The sequence below is a fragment of the Caloenas nicobarica genome, chromosome 12, assembly GCF_036013445.1.
Source record: "Caloenas nicobarica isolate bCalNic1 chromosome 12, bCalNic1.hap1, whole genome shotgun sequence".
Classification (NCBI taxonomy): Eukaryota; Metazoa; Chordata; class Aves; order Columbiformes; family Columbidae; genus Caloenas; species Caloenas nicobarica.
Genome location: NC_088256.1, coordinates 4201261 through 4218603, shown reverse-complemented (window position 1 = coordinate 4218603; position 17343 = coordinate 4201261). Strand labels below are relative to the sequence as shown.

At 36.5% G+C, this 17343-nt stretch overlaps 1 protein-coding gene across 4 annotated transcripts in view; it reads left to right on the top strand.

The window, feature by feature from the left end:
• The window catches only part of ATRX (ATRX chromatin remodeler), an 84314-nt gene that overhangs the window by 52990 nt on the left and 13981 nt on the right, over positions 1 to 17343 (top strand). For all 4 annotated transcript variants that reach the window (XM_065643563.1, XM_065643562.1, XM_065643565.1 and 1 more), the window contains 11 exons: positions 1108 to 1245; positions 2158 to 2333; positions 3805 to 3922; positions 7670 to 7800; positions 8096 to 8184; positions 8360 to 8532; positions 10772 to 10925; positions 11204 to 11307; positions 13336 to 13444; positions 14496 to 14673; positions 16052 to 16246. In XM_065643563.1, the coding sequence (XP_065499635.1) occupies positions 1108 to 1245; positions 2158 to 2333; positions 3805 to 3922; positions 7670 to 7800; positions 8096 to 8184; positions 8360 to 8532; positions 10772 to 10925; positions 11204 to 11307; positions 13336 to 13444; positions 14496 to 14673; positions 16052 to 16246 (1565 nt within the window). The remainder of the gene's footprint in view (positions 1 to 1107; positions 1246 to 2157; positions 2334 to 3804; positions 3923 to 7669; positions 7801 to 8095; positions 8185 to 8359; positions 8533 to 10771; positions 10926 to 11203; positions 11308 to 13335; positions 13445 to 14495; positions 14674 to 16051; positions 16247 to 17343) is intronic.

Below are 17343 nucleotides of genomic sequence, written 5' to 3'. Positions count from 1 at the left end.
GAAGTGGTCAAAGCTGTAATTGATTCTCTGTTGTTAATCACTGTTCTAGAGTTAATTTTTTCTTTACAAGCCAGTTTAAATTTAGTCTGAGGAAAAGTGTTCTTGGTAGGTTATGAAAGGTTAGATTGTCTGTGCTGATAAATACTCCTTTGCCAGCCTTTTTAGAGCTGAATGGATGAACCCAGCTGATGCGTTTGTATAGCATTTTTCAAAGGTGTATAAACTTGACTTCAGGTGACTTCATGGTTGATAGTACTGGAATTGAGGTCAGGTTTAGATCTGGTAAAACGTTTATTCTAAGTTATTGGTTGGATCATAGAATATCTTTTCTTTTCAAGGAAAACGCTTCCAGAAATTGCCCCAAATCTGAAAACCATTAGAGTAGGTAATTCTGTTCTGCCAAGTTTGGTATTATTTATCTTAAACCCCAAATTGTAACACTTAATAATTCTACTAGAGTGGCTTTGTGTACCATGGAAATGTATTGTGGTGTGGTTTTGACATTGCTTGTGCAACTCACGCCTAGAATCCTTGGGTTTGTCTTCTGCAAGGAAGTTGAGGACATTTCTGTGGTGACGTTCAGCTACTAGGTGGTAATTCACTGGTCTGTAATTCAAATCAGATTTGATTGGGTCTTGTCTTAGGTAAGAACTTTGATTGCACTGTTTACCCCTGTTGATACTGACCTGTTGCCTTAATGAAAAATTACTGGTTACCTGAGTTTTGGTTTTCTTTAGAATTCATGAAGCACCAGTAGATGGCAACCTAAGCTGGGCTTAAGGAACAGTTTATGAAGTTTTGACAGGGTGAATGGAAATGTAGATAAGTTTTAGAGGAACATACTGCAAGGCTGTAGTTAGTCCTTCCCATGAAGACTTTACAGGCAACAGCCTGTAGTTTACTGGAATGGCTACTGTGAATGCTTATGCAAAGGCTGGGTGAGAACCTTAAAACAAACACACATGCATGTGAGTTTAAAAACAAATAAACCAAAATACAACTCCCACAAACTTAATAATATTAGTAGAACAAATTTTGGATTCTTAAGGCTGCCAGTTTCTTTGTGGTCATAAAAGGTGGAACAGATCTAATGTTATTTCTTTCCAGGCCCCGACTTTGTTGTTTGTGATGAAGGACACATACTGAAAAATGAAGCGTCCGCTGTTTCTAAGGCAATGAATTCTATTCGATCTAGGAGAAGAATAATCCTTACAGGAACACCACTGCAAAATAATCTTATAGAATGTAAGTAGTTCTCTGGTTTAAGAAGTGTCTGTTTCCTCGATTATGCTTTTGCCTTTCAGCAATACATAGATGTAGTTCGATTAGAAGAAATTAATTTGATACAATGAAGCTATCTATCTAAAGCCTAACAATTTGTTTTGGCATTTAAATCGTTGTCTCAAGATGTGGCTCCAGGATGATTTAAGCCAAATTGAAATGAAGGTCTTGGGAATCTGGTCTCTCCTCTGTCCTTTCCCGCAGCGTGGCCTTAGGTATATCCAGTTCCTCAGGGAGCCTGCATGAGGAGTATCAGAAAATGAGCAATGCAGAAGTGAACAGCTTTCTGATGGTTTAGTTCCTTGCTCTGGCTGACCAAAGGATCGGAGGAGCCTCAGCATGTCAAAGGGAAAGGGAGAGAATGTTCAGAGGGGAAATGGGTCGCCCAGGTCTTCCAGCAGCATCGATTTAAATTGTTTCAAACCATTGTAGAGCAGAGTTCTTAGTGAACTTACTAAACAGTGATTTATGTTACTGCCTTGGGAATTTAGTTCCAAACTAGCTTGTAACATTTGCTCCTGTTTGTTAATATACTGTTATGTTTGTTCCTATGATTAATATGCTTTTGACTATATTAATTTTTTTTTTAGTAAATATGATTTTATGATTGCTTTGGTGTACAGCAGCTTTCGAACTTTGTGTAACAAACATGATGAGGTAGTTCAAAGTCTGATATTAAATTAAGAAGTTACCTCTCTGCCTAGAGTATGTGTCAATTAAAGATGCCCTTTCTGGAAAATATTTGGGTCGTTTGGGGTTTTTTTTCTTAACATACAGCTCTTAGTTTTAGATAAGACACATTTATTTTCTGTTAGAATTAATCCCAATACTGTACTTGCCATTTTGAACAACTTAAGTCTGATCTTTTTGTCCTAGATCACTGCATGGTTAACTTTATTAAGGAGAATTTGCTTGGTTCAATTAAGGAATTCCGAAATCGATTTATAAATCCAATTCAGAATGGTCAGTGTGCAGACTCCACTCTGGCAGATGTCAGAGTAATGAAGAAGCGTGCACATATTCTCTATGAGATGTTGGCTGGATGTGTTCAGGTAGGAACAGTTTTACTGTAACTAATTACTTGAATTAGCTGCAGGAGGGGGAGGAGTTATTTTATCTCATTCTGATAAAAGCACTCAAAGGCGAGTAAAGTTGCTGTTTGAGAGCTCTATTGAATCCAGCTGTTACTTTTGACTTAAGTATTTTCAATAATTAGTAGATCTCTGCATCATTTATTGTTACTAGAAAATCTTACAAAAATTTCATAGCTTTTATCCAAATATCAGTGTATCCTGAGCAGGACATATATTTATATGAGAGCATACAGCTGTTTTCCTGCTAGGAGACTAGAAGATTATATAACAGAAGAGGATATCAGTTGCTTTGAAATATTCTCTTTTAACTCCATAGACACATTTAAATAATGCACATTTTAAAACTCAACTGCCTTAAAAGCTGCACAGAAACCTGGTGATCCGTAGTTTGTCGCTTGGTTCTGAATTCCTATTTTTTCCGATCTGTGAGAATTAGAACAATGGGGAAGAGAAGGAAGGTTAATCAGGTCCAAAAGGGTGAAGAGCTTCTTACCTTAAAGACCTTAGCTGAAAACAACAAACCTGAACTGCATAAATAGTGCAGGAACGCAAACAGAAAGACAGAACGAGAAGAGGAACATAAAGAGTAAGTAAATCTCAGATGCTGGGCATCCCATGCTTGTGCAGCATTGGACAGAGAGCCCAGGTGGATTTTCTCACAGCGTGCTGCCCAGAGCAGTGCCTGTCCATAGAGAGCAGCTTTCCCTTTTGGGCATTTGAACTACTCTATAATTTTCTTTGAAGAAAACAAGTGTGCAGCGAGCTGGCTGAACTGTCCTGCAGGCAGGGACGTGGTGCAGCACGGCACAGGCAGATTGGCTCTGACGGAGGTCACGTACCTCCTGAACCTGCAGCACTCTCTTGGTCAGGATCAATACACCAGCCTCCATTTGGATGTAGGGGTAGGTGGAAAGAAGCAGACTAGTCTAAGAGTAGAAAAAATGAAAACACAAGTAAATTTTGCATTGCCCCAAGCAAGTATTCAAAAACTATGTACTGTAAAACAGCGAGTGATGAACCTGAGTGTGAGTGAGTTCATCAGTGATATAAACACTGATATTAGCTGCTTGACTTAGGCATGCTTTCACAAAAAGAGGTTTTAGTATTTTTTTTTTTTTTTAAACCCACAAAAGTAGTTACTGGAGCAGCTACTGGAGTTGCAGGCAACTTTGGAAGGACTTGGAACTGGGACAGGGGCTTAACAAGTCATATTTTCACTAGAGAACTAAATTTACTAGGTAAGATGGACCTCTGTAGACTGTAACCGGATTGTCTTTAGTGGGCTATTTTCTTCCCTTTGTGGTTGGAAAGCACCTGAATCATTGTAATTTATGCATGGTGCTTTGTTGTTTAAGATGCCAGAAGTTCCTAAGCTCTCAGTAGTATTTTTCATGTTTATATGACTAAAGTACTATTTGTAAAATTACAGAGGAAAGATTACACTGCATTAACGAAGTTCCTCCCACCAAAATACGAGTATGTTCTAGAAGTTCGAATGACACCTATTCAGTGCAAACTCTATCAGTACTACTTGGATCATTTGACAGGTATGTGCCTACAGTTCTCTGAGATAACAAGATTGATGGTCATTTAATACGGGGTGTTTTGCCATAGTTGGTAGGTAGGAGATTTTTTTTTTTATATGTATTATTGACTCTACAGATGAATTTTGCTGCTTCCTGTAAAATTTACCTTAGCTCTGAAATTTGAATTATAGCAAACCATTTGGTTGCACATTAAAAAAAAGAAATTGAGGAATAATAGTATTTGCATCTCTTAACAGTAGTCCACTTACAGGTTTTCGTTCATCTCTCTTTTTTCTAAACATGAAACATAATTGATTTAATGTCTTGCTCTTCCAAGAAACAAGATACTGACTGTAAGACTGGAGAGAGGGCATGCAAAACTGAAATGTACTGGTGTAAGTGGGCTGCCTAAGCCTTGCAGTTTCCTTTTGTCATTATGCTAGCTGTTATTTGTCAACTACTGGCCCTTTTGTGGAACCATCTCAAAACCCACAAGTCTGGTTTTCACAATGACCATGCTTTTCATCAGCTTTCAGTGGAGTCTTGACTGGTCTGTCTTGGAGACATGCATCTTCCCGATAAAATATAAATTTGTTGGATTGAAAAGGTGTATAAGGGATTTAAAAAAAAAGAAACAGAAAAGAACAACAGAAAAACCAACACACACAACGCACACACACACAAATGAAATAATAAAAACCACCACAACAACAAAATAACACCCAAAGTATGTTATTGTGAACTGGTGTGCCGTTTATTTATATTAGATGTAAGCCACTGCAACTTGTAATTTTAGTATATCAAGGTATTGGAATATCAACACTTCTAAATGGTATACACATACGTACCACATAGACTATCAGAATGGAAATCTTGAGGAACTCTCAGTGAGATTTTTCTGTATTGCTGTGCTTCGTGCAGCCAGATTCCTCAGCAGCAGTTTTTGGCTTCTGGAGCAATTCTGGGTTTTGAAATACCATTTATAATACTTGACTTAATGATCAGGGGTTGAATTCTATAGTCCAGAATGTTTAATGCTGATAGGATTTTGTCTAGAGCTTGAACCGTGTTGTATTCACTTTTTGCAGTGATCACAAAATGTACTACATAGTCTGTCGTGTTGGTTTATTATATTTTTTTTGCATTTCCTAAGCCACCTGTCTTAAAATGCCTGTCTGTTGCTGCTGGATTTTTTTTTTTAACTGTGTTTTTCTATTCTGGTTACTCTCCCAAATTTAATTACATGAAAGATTAGTTGTATCTCAAATTAAGTTGTGATTTATAGCATTATGAAATTCACTGTTTTGTCTTAATGACTTTAGATTCTGGATAGGACACTTTGTGATCTGGGAAATAAACTGCCAGCTAGACTTCATTTCCACGGTTCTGTTGTCTGTTGCCTCCCTTTGGTTCAGTTACAGAAAGAAAGAGTTTTGAAGGACCAGTGAAAGTAACTTCGCTTCTACTGATACCTCCAGTAATAATTGAATGTCTAAATGCCAACTGCCCTCTTTGCTCTTTTACTCTAAAGGAGTAAAAAACTTTGTGTTTAAAAAAATAGCCAAAACAAACGAAACCCTCCTTCTTACATTAATACTACTTCAAAACTACATAAACAAGCCCCAACCTTTATGTGTAGTGCTGATTCCTAACTAGTTCTGTACTGCAGTGTGTTCTGTGTCGGCTCTTTATATAAATGTTCCGAAAATCAGGTTATTTGTGTTCTGTTTATTTCTGCATCATGCTAAATGCCTTCCAAAAGCTAGTAGCTTAAAAATGATAAGCATTAGCTATTTACTTCACAGGCATGCATCTAAATGATTTAGGTTAAATCTTTGTAGCTCTTCATAGAACTATTAAGTGACAAGTTAAGGCAGTTTGTAGGTTCCTCTTGGTCTGTTTCCAGTACAAAGTGGGGCTGGTTCTGTTATTCCAGACTCTCCCAACACTGGTTTTGTTGGTCTGCTATGCTTTTAGATGGCGATGTAAATCTTTCACAGATCATTGATTAGCATAGAGCTAGTGCTGTATGTTTACAACTGTTTTAGCAGAAATCTTTACACACAGTGGCTTTCAATACTTCTTTTTAATAAAGCAGCAGGAGATAGGATGACATAGCCCCTAGTCCAGCGTCTGTTAAGCGAAAAGTTTGCTCTGGCAAAAAGCTTCAAATTTTCTACATTGTTGGAGCCATTAATTTATTAACAGGTTGCGTGTGTAAGTAACTATGAGAAAATACACTGCCTAACAGGTAGTTTAATTAATCTGCCTAGTTCTTAAGGGCTGAACAAAGTTATTTGAGTTTAGCTAAGTTTGCATTTGTCAAAAGAGCTCGTACTTTTTCATGACTTCCCAGCTCTTTAAACTCCCTAAACTAGTAGAAAGCTTTTGTGTTTTCTCTGTCTTCATCTTGGGTCAGTGTCCTACTGGTTTGGTCAGGTCAATCAGTGCCAGAGGCAATAGAAGGAAGAGGGGAAACAAAGCAAAGACAAACTGCCTCTTTTAGAGGGGAGAGGGCTGCCTGTGCAAACCATGGCTCACATCTTCAGAGCCAAGCTCTATGCTGGTTGCTGATGCCCGATTCATGCATTACTTCTGTATTTCAAAAGACACTCTGATATTCATTAAGTAGTCTTGCTACCGAAGATAGATATAGAAGGGGGATGGCTGCTTCTCATCTGCAGATTTTCAAAATTACATCTTTCTGTGCACTGTAACAGGTATAAACTAAAGTACACATCTTACATGTTATTTTACCAAGTTTTTCCTTCATTTAATGAAAAAGATACGTTTTCTTTCACTTCTGCAATATAGAATATTAAAAAGTCTATAGAACTTGTTAACTTGAAACATGTTAAGAGGAAGTTTCTCTGTGATGTTACCTCAGGTTTAGGGAAGTCGAATCTAAGAATCGTTGCTGTCCTTAAAATTCCATTTCCCAAAGTCATGGGCGACACAAATGGGAAGATACCTGAAGCTATTGTATGATTAAAACATAGCAAGAACTTGCTTTGTTAAACTATTTCTACTCTGTAGATGTTTACTGGGATTATCTTGTGTATTGAGCAAAAGTACTGAATAAGCTTTGTGCCTGTTGTGCCGTAGACATTTGGTGATTGTGACGCAATAAATACTATTTTCTTGCAGGTATACATTCCTTAAATTATGCATATAATAAGAAAAACAATCTGTTTCAAGAACCTGAAATTAATGTGCTGCTTAATGAGAAATGACACTACCAAAAAGAGATATAATTCTCTTTGCTCTAATTTCTGCTTGGACAATGAAAAAATAGACTGGGCTTTTTTTTAGATTCTTTGTCGTAACAGAATATTGCAGTGTTACAAGTCATTAAATAAAGGTAGCTCAAAAGAATAAGCCAAACTTGTTGAAACCTAAATGCCGATTTTATTTTGTGTTTTCTACCTGGGGCTGCTTTTCAAGAGCTGTTTTTACAAAACCTAAATAGACATTACTGTCCTTTTAAGAGGATTTGGATTCATTCCTATACTCGGTAGAAATGTGCTTTTATGTAAAAATGTAATCGTGTTTCTCATTATCAAGAAAAAGGAAAATCTAATTTTGACAACTTTAACTAGGAAAAAAATGCCTGTGACTCAGTAATTTGACCTCTTTTACAAGAGACGTTACAAAATGATGTGCATCTGGAAAGAACACTCAGTACTTCGCTGACGGGTGTTCAAAGGGGAACAGTATGTGGCAAACTTACTTCAAGGCTTTGTTCTAAAACCTGAGCTTTATTGTCAGGTGTAGGTGGTGGCAATGAAGGTGGAAGAGGCAAAGCTGGAGCTAAACTATTCCAGGATTTCCAGATGTTGAGCAGAATCTGGACTCACCCGTGGTGTTTGCAGCTGGACTATATTAGCAAAGAAAATAAGGTAAATTAGATGTATCAAAATACTCTCTATTGAGAACTTTCCAAAGCAGCTTTGCCAAATGCTAGGTAAAGTTTCATCAAGTTAATGGAAATCTTTGTTGCTGTGGGGTAATTTTGCTGCTGTTTTTGTCATATTTTTCTTTCTGGCTATGTTTTCATTCTTAAAACATTTTGCAAGGCCAACCCTTTGTAGAACTTAGCATTGTTTAAATGAAGAATAAGCAGATGGCTAAAGGTTTAATAACAGCTTCTAGATGAGCATGCCTAATAAAATTTCTGGTTTTTTCTCTTTTGAGGGCTACTTTGATGAAGACAGTATGGATGAATTCATAGCTTCGGATTCCGATGAAACTTCAATGAGCTTAAGTTCTGATGATTATGCAAAGTAATTGAGTTTTTATTTGTTGTTGTTTGTTGGATTTATTTCCCTAATAGAACCTAAATAAATTCCATAGAAGTGAATTTTTACTTTTTATTTTATATATCTGTTAGTGTATATGTATCTGCTCTAGCAGTAGAATTTTTACAAAATAATGGGGTGTACAATGTTACCTTCATAGGAAAAAAAAATCCAAGGGGAAAAAAGTGAAGAAAGAGTGTAGCTCAAGTGGAAGTGGCAGCGATAATGATGTTGAAGTCATTAAAGTCTGGAATTCAAGATCTCGTGGAGGTGGAGAAGGAAATGCAGAAGAACTTGGAAACAACCCTCCATCTGTGGCAAAATCAGATGAAGGTGAGTATGCTGTACAAGCAGGTAAAATACAAGGCAGCTTCATTTTGCAAAAGGCAATTTGAGGGGGCTGTCAGGAATTCTGCTTTGTTGCAAAATGGCAAATTCCTTAATGCCATGAACTGCTTCTACATTTACAGCTCCTGCTATTCTAATAATATACTCATCCTGGCAAAACAAGGGGCATCAATTTAGAACTGAGGGGTCTTCTGTCAGGGAGGCTGCATGGTTAATTTTTTTTATTTCACAAATACAATACAAAGTCAGCAGAGGAACCGTGCTGCTTTTCATGTCTTTTTAAAACATACTGGTGAAAGATTAATGGAAAGATGAATATGCATGTCATTCACTGTTGCACCTCGAATTTGAAATGGATGTTGAGCAAGCAGATACAATGCAGCAGGAATGGGACCCTTTTTAAAGATTATTATTCAAGCTACATACAGCTGTACATGTCGCTTCTGGATTTTCCTTTAATAATCTAGCTTGTATTTTGTGTCTGTTTTCATAGAGCTAGTTTTCTAGTTGTATCATTTATTGTGTGTCTTAATCGATTTACCTAAATAAATGATTTTTTAGGGAGTTACGGTGAGAATTTTCTTTTTTTGGTCCCCATCCCGATGACAAACATATTGCAAACATGTAAGGGGAAGAGTGTGAGTGTGTGTGCGTAAAATACATGCACATACAGATTAAATGTATTAAAATAATTACTTGCATTATAGGCAGGATGAGTTTCTGTCTCTGGATCACTTAAATGTTCACCTCTGTCATGCAGCCTTGTTCAATTTAATGTAGATACAGAATTTCTAAACAAAGGTGATGCTGCAAAATACATTCTTTAAAAACTTGCATGAAAGAAGGCTCAAATGTGAGTTCTGTCAAGATCTGAAATTTACTGGTATGTCAGGATGGATTTTGTGGTGCATAGTCTGAAAATGTAAATGTTTTAACTTGTTCATGAGATAGAACACACCTCCTACTAGCTAAGCAAAAATTTCAATAGATCAAAGTTTTTATGTGAAAAAAGTTAGTGTTATAAATCTAATTAATCAGTTCTTATCACTCTAACGCAAAGGAGGTTAAATTGAAGATCACAGAAATATCATAAAAGAAATTAAGTAATGTAAATCAAGATAATTGATGATTCTTGTCCGCCTTGTTCGTTCTGGTTATAATGTTGAATATATACTTTCACCTGGTTGAATTCTCAATGAACAATGGGAGTGTTGTTAAAGATTGGCATGTTCTTGCATCCGACACTTGAGTGGGTGTTTCAGACCCCAACAGACTTGTTTTGCAAGGAGCATAGTTATTTTGGTGTATATTTACAATGAGAAGCTGAATTTTGTAATTCTTTTTGGTACTTCTATATTTTTAAGGGGTTAAGTCAAATTAACAAAATTAACTGTATTTTTAAGAGGTTAAGTCAAATGAACAGAATCAATTTATAAGATAGTAACATGTTAAACATAGGATTGTACCCATGTATGTATTTTACAGGTATTGTTAGTGTAATAGTGTGTTAGCAGATGAGCAGACAAGAAACTTCCTTAAGGAACTTTGCAAGAAGGCAGAATATGATTGCGGAATTTGTTTGGGTTGTTTCCTCTATCGGGAATTAATATAAAAGGTGGAGGGGAGTTTTGTTGGTTTTGGTTTTTTTTTCCTATATGCTCATGTTGTCTTCTAAATTAGCTTAAGGAAAAAAGATCCTAAATCTGAGCCTAACAGAAGAGGAAATGTTTTACAGATTTCATCTTAAACACCTGTATTATTGTAACATTTGGAAACACTTTTCCAGCAAGTTCATCTTCATAGACGGACTAGGTAGCGCAAAAGACCGCTCTTTTCCCAGCAATTTCAGATGTTTGTTTGAGATGCAAAATAATTTGCTTTATGTAAAGCCTCTTGTCAATGGCTGTAACATTTATGGATGAATTTTCAAAACTGTTGGTAAATATATTTAGGGAAAAGATGGAGATAGTAGAACCATTTGTCCAATCCTGCAACACAAGAAGGGGATTTCTGACCCTTATTGATGACCCGTGCTATTGATAGCTGCTCATCTGGTAATTGTTAATGGTGCAAACACTATTTTTTCTTTGCCATATTTAACTCTTTTCATACGAGCTAAGCCTAATAATGAGGAAACAATTCTGTAGTTCAGGCATTTCAAAGCATTTAAATGGAAACCATGCCTTTATCTTCTAATTTTTTTTTTTTACTTTGATTTTTATAGGCAAAGCTACATCCTCTTCCAATCCTGGTAGCCCAGCACCAGATTGGTACAAAGATTTTGTCACCGATGCAGATGCTGAAGTGTTGGAACATTCTGGGAAAATGGTGCTTCTCTTTGAAATTCTTCGAATGGCAGAGGAGATTGGAGACAAAGTGTAAGTCAGTTGCAGAAATATTTTTAATGACATCTTAAATATGTTAGCCTGATAGTGTTCTTCGTTCAGTCTTCATAATGCTGTAGCTCAGTTTTCTGAAGCAAGTGTGCATGCTACATTCATTTTTATCAGTTTTCCTGTACATGCATGTACTCCACCAGGGTCGGCTGCTTGTTTCCCAAGGTAGTATTGGAGTGAGGAGGGAAGAAAAATAAAGCAATACAATAATAAAAATAACCTCAGAGGTGAATTCTGTGTTTCCCTGTTTCTGTTTTCAGCCTAGTGTTCAGCCAGTCCTTAATATCTCTGGATTTGATAGAAGATTTTCTGGAGTTGGCCAACAGGGAGAAAACTGACAAAGATAAGCCTCCTATTTATAAAGGTGAGTGTCACCTTGAACAATTGCAAAGTTAACAACTCTTTTACAGTCTCTATTCAGTTGGAAAGTAATGGATTGGAAATAATTGCTTTCTTTAAAAGCATTGTGTGCTCTGTGCAGTTCCTGGAGTTGGCAGGATTGTTGGTCTCCTCTGCAGGTGGTCTCTGGTCTGCCCTTATGGACTGATTGCATTCTGTATCATCTGTGCTTAATATAACCAAAGCAGATTAAATGTTCGTCATCATCAGAAAGGACAGAAGGCATTTTGTTAAATTCTGTGCAAAAGTGGTGTTATGTACTGATCTGTGGCAAATTCTGATCCTTCCTCCTGCAGGAGAAGTAATGAAACAGAATTAGACTACTTCAAACCAGTGTGTAGGCAACACAGAATGTGAATTTAGGCTTTATGTGTAGTGCAGTAGATTGTTTTATGGATTTCATAAGGGAGCAAAGCATTGAATTATTTATTATCCTAGTGATGCTCAAATGGCGAGGAATTTCTCGGTACCCAGACACGTCTTTTGCTGTAGGATGTTTCTTCTGTTTACTCTGGGAGATGCTTCCAGAGCTCCTGATAATGCAGTTCATCTTTATGTGAAGTTTCACTGCCAGTTACATGTTGATTGAAGAATTCCTTCAAATCTGTCATTCTTTCAAATATCTTATTTCTAAGTGTAAAAATGTTGAGCAGTTGCATAAGAGAAATGTGGCTTAGCGATACCAGCCCCAGGTCTCCAGTATCGACCTCTCACAGATCTGTGGTTTCTGGCTGGTGCTTCCTTCTGAACATGTGTCTGTTATGAGCTGTCTGTATGTTATGGAGTTTGTGCCTATAGTCTGAGATAATGTTTTAAGGGGTGGTTTTTTCATTTGCAGTAGTTCTTTCGGTAAGCAAGATTCACCATACAGAGACCTTCCCAACACAACTCAACAATTTATTTCTCATAGTTGATTGTATTGAGTTGCAGTGTCTCCTAAAAAATGCCACTTTGTTTATAATTGATGACACAGTGGGGTTCATTTTGTGTACATACACCTTGATGGCCAAAGAAAATGAAAGGTTACTTGTGAACTGGGAAGAGAAGAAAATCTGCTATCAGTTATATATTTTTTTTCCACCATCGATCAAGAAGTAGCCGACAATTAAAGACATTTTTCTGAATTTCAGTTCCAAAATGATTATAACTTGATTTTTGAAATCTCCGTTTGAGCATTTCCTTATGAATGTATTTGGATGGGAGAGACTTACTTATGCTAAGTGTGTAACATGAAACTAAACAGATCAGTTAGAAAAGTATAATTAGTACCATAATGCCTAAAGATTAGATGTAGTTACTTTTTAAAATTAACTTTGGCTCCAAGTCAAGGAATATCTCTCCAAATATGTGTGTACGACTAGAAATAGCGAAAAATGAGAGCAACTACCCCCAAAAAAGCTCGGGTCTTTTCAAATACTTTAATTAAAATTTAACCTTGGAACATAATTTGATTATAAATTTGTATCTTTAAGTTCCAATCTGTGTAAAACTGCTTTGAGGAGTTTCGTTTAATATCATTTGATCGTTTTGTGAAAACTACCAAGATCTTAAGAAGGAATGGATAGTGATAGATGCTGGATACTTTTTGCAAGGTAAAATTATATTGACAACATTTATTTTATTCTGGTTTTGAATTATTTTAGACAAAATTGGTTTAGGGTTTATAGGAGCTATTGCAGGCTTATGGATGATCATTGTCGTCACAAAGGAAATTGCTATTATTTTCTGTCATGTTGAATATTTTACATTTTGTTATGTGAGCTTCACTACATAATTTTCAAGGCATGCCTGCAGGAAGCACCTATATCCTCCAAAAACGTTCTCAATTTTGAATAACCTAGAGTCTTCTCCCATTGTTTTAAAATGTCAGAGAATAGTATATTTTATGTTCCATATTTGTTCTTTTACTCTTTAGAGACTTGTGTATATCCAGTATATCAGTCTGGTTACTTACGCAATGAGCATTTTACTAATTTGACTGTTACATTTATAGGTGAAGGAAAGTGGTTCAGAAACATTGATTATTATCGCTTAGATGGTTCAACTACAGCTCAGTCAAGAAAGAAATGGGCTGAAGAATTTAATGATGAGACTAATGTGAGGTGAGATCTCTTCTGGTATATATATGCTCTATTTTCCCCCTTCTCTTTCTTTTGTTCCCTATTTCTGTGTTACTTATGTTAGCTCAATGACTTCTTAAGGCTCAGCAAATATCACAATGTTGTCAGGTGCAGAACTTGCACAAAAAGTACGTACCACCAACAAGAGGCTTCTGTGTTCCTGATCAAAACTGTTCAGTGTTTCCTTGCTGGTTTTGTGCTTGTTTAGATTGTAAGCAATTTGGATCAGAGACAGTCTTTTTATTACAATTACTTAGGATATAAAGATGTAGGAAGGTCAGAGACCCATGGGATCTGGCCAGGAGACAGCAGTCGCTTGGCCATTCAGAAGCACACAGCTCTGTCTCCAGATTTCTCTCTCTTCATTGAGTTGGGAGTCTCAGGTCTAATTTGTTTAGGTGATTAGATACAAACTTGTACACGTTTAAGGAAGTTAAGGCGCTTCACCTTCCTAGATTTGTTTAAAAATGAAATACGCAGTTATGTGGCAGTCATTTATAACGTACAGAAAATTTATTTTAAAAAGTTAAGTGGAACAAGATAAACTAATACTACTCTGAAACAGTTTATTCTCTCAAGTATCTGTCAAGAGCTAATTTTAAGCTGAACCTGAGACAGTATTCAAAAAAGCAGATATGTCAAAGAGGCAGTGTCATTCTGGAGTTATTCTGAAAGTTTTTTCTAGCCAGGAAACTGTTTCATTAGCCTGGGTTATGCCTGTTTAAAATTAGAGTTTAATTTGATATAACTAATTTTGTTAGAGTTGGAAAATGCAAAACCGAAAAGTTTTTCTTACCCACCAGTTTTTGTTGACAGTTGATTTACAAGAGGCCCTGATCTGTATTTGTGGGAGTGTATGTTTTGCTAAAAGTGTTGTCCTTGTAAATTCTGCATCTGTTTTATGCTTAATATGGTATTTTAATTAAGTTTCTGAGTTATTTCAGCGTATGAACAGCTCCATAGTAACACAGCAACATGGGAACAATAGTAGTTTTCCAAAATATTAAAATTTTGCAACTTTTCTCTGTTCCAGAGGCCGCTTGTTTATTATATCCACTAAAGCAGGTTCCCTCGGAATTAATCTTGTGGCTGCTAATAGAGTAATAATCTTTGATGCTTCTTGGAACCCATCGTATGACATCCAGAGCATTTTCAGGGTTTACCGCTTTGGGCAGAACAAACCTGTGTTTGTGTACAGGTTCTTGGCTCAGGTAGGTTTCTGTCTGATATTTTTGTGATATTCTGGTCCTGCAATCAAATTTGTAAACTCTGACTATTTGGCCTGTAACTCTTTTGCCTTGTGTTGAGGTCTGTAGTGGTCCGCACTGATCCAGTTGTCTCCCAGCAGCAGCAGTATTTGGCCACTGAAGAAGCTCTTGAAGGAAAGATTGGTGAAATAAATAACACCTGAAATAATTTCCTGCTAAACCCACTTTGTCTGACACTTTGTGTAATACAAATTTTGGAGTTCTAGCAGTGATTCACACATCCAGACTGGAAGTCTTGTTCTCAGCTTTTTTAATTTGCACACCACTAAGAATTCTTAATAGAATCGGCGGCATTGGGGCTGGCTGTCATTAGGCAAGAGCCTTGCTCCGTGTCGCTGCCTTCTACAGCCCCCTGCTCTGTGGGCCCCTGACAGTCCAGCAGGAGTGAAAACGCAGGGAACGAAAGAATTTTTTATAAAAAGGCGTGCAGTCGTGATTTGAAAACTTCTATCACACCCTATAGATAGTAAAGATGTGTAATGATTCTGATGTATAATAATTCTTATGGTGGTTGATCTCTGCTTTTTTTACGTATAATGCCATTTTTTATGTTAGGAAGTATCTTGCTTCATTTTCTAGTTCTTCAGGTGTTATAGAGTGAAGACCTTTTCCCAGTAACTACTTAACTCTTGATCAAGTATTTTCCTTGCCAACTTAAACAGATTACTTTTTGTAACATGTTACTGTCTAACATGGGTTTTTTTCTTCAGGCTTCAGTCTATTTTTGTAGTTTTCTATATGCACTTTAGAACTGTTGATATCCTTTTGAAATTACGATGTTCAGAACAGGCTGTGCTGTTCTCACAGTCTTTTTTTAAGTAATTTTCCTTTTTTCATCAAGGATCTAATTTTTTCATACACAGCTGTGATGAATTAGTCTTGACTGCTTCCCTTCCCCTCTCCTTCCACCCCAGTGATATGGTATCTGTTTTGCTTTTTACAGGCTGCTCAAAGCATCAAAATAAGGTACATGCTGTGGAAATTGCCATTTTTTTGTCATAAGCCTACTTTGGGGAATGGAAGCAAAACTTACGGCTTCAAAACACTACTCAAAAAATACATTTCTTTCTAGTCAATAGCTAGATGACATCTGCCACATCCTCAATTTTTATTATTTTGTATTTGCTTCCAGAAGGTTTTGTTTTCGTTTTTCCTCAGCTAACAAAGTGTTTTTTCAGGTAACTGTAGATACAGAGTCAAGGAAACGAGGAAAACAGAGCACTGTTATGTTATTATTCTAGCTATTTTTTATCTATTTTTTTTTTCCTATATGACAAGAAGGTCCAGTAGTTGTGTGAAAGTGAGTTTCTTTGTTTTTTAGGGAACGATGGAAGATAAGATCTATGATCGTCAGGTAACAAAGCAGTCGTTGTCTTTCCGGGTTGTCGACCAACAGCAAGTTGAACGTCATTTTACTATGAATGAACTGACAGAGCTGTACACTTTTGAGCCAGATTTGCTGGATGACCCTAATTCAGAAAAGAAAAAGAAGAGAGATACACCAATGTTGCCAAAAGTAAGTTGATGCACATCACTGGGAATTCTATGCTATTAAAAAATAAAAGTACATCTGTTTAGGGACATGGGGTATTTGATTTTGGAAGGAGGACAGTGCTGTGTTTTCACTTTAGAGCGGTGGTTTTTACTTTGAATGGAGGTGAATAGCAGGTAACACAATGAAATATGTAATTAATATGATGGATGGTATAATGAGCGAGATAATGAGTTTCCCTTCTATGTAATTGGCAGCATGTGAAAAAGATCTTCAGTTAAAAGACAAACATTTTAAACCAGAACAAACAAAAAACTTTTTCACACAATTTGAGAGAGTAGAAGTTTTACCGTTGGAAAACGTGGAAGCCAAGATTCAAATGAACATCCGAGTGGGTGCTGATGATACTTCGATTTGTGATAACGAATCTGTGAGATGATACTGTACGTCAAGGTCTATTTTTTCATCTTCTAGGTAACACTTTTGAGGAGTCTGTGCTCTCCTTTGCCAGGCCTTCTTGGTTTTTTAGTTCCTTGTTTAACTCTTCTTGTAGGGACCTTTAATAGATACGGTGGAAATGGGGGATAAGTTGCACTTGCTTAGTGTTTAAATGAGGAAAATTGGACATGCTAAGATTTTGTAATCTGTGTGTAGCCAGTACTAGCAGACCAGTGACATTTTTGTAGACACGTACACAACTTAGTGAGAACTGATACTCTGTACTCTAATATGAAGTAGTGATGTCAGACCTTTTTCTAACTTGGTGCTAAATTAGCTATTAAGGTCACAATGGTTTGTTTTCACTGAGGCCTCCCTAAATCTATTTGTAATGGATATGGGATGTGTAGTAGTAGTTCACTGTCACTGCTCTACATAGTAGTGGTTTAGTATCCTATGTGATATTTAGGGAACTGAAAAATTTACTAACTGAATTATAAAAAATATCACTTTTACAGTCAGGCAGGAGTAAACTTCAGGGGAAAGAATAACTGGTTATTTTCTTCTTTTTTTACCAAGTCAGTTTGTTTTTAAGATTAAGCTAAGGTTTTTTTACTTTGTCTAATTTATATTCTTTGTGTATGTGGTCTGCTAAAGACTAACTCATCATTAAGCTGTTCTGC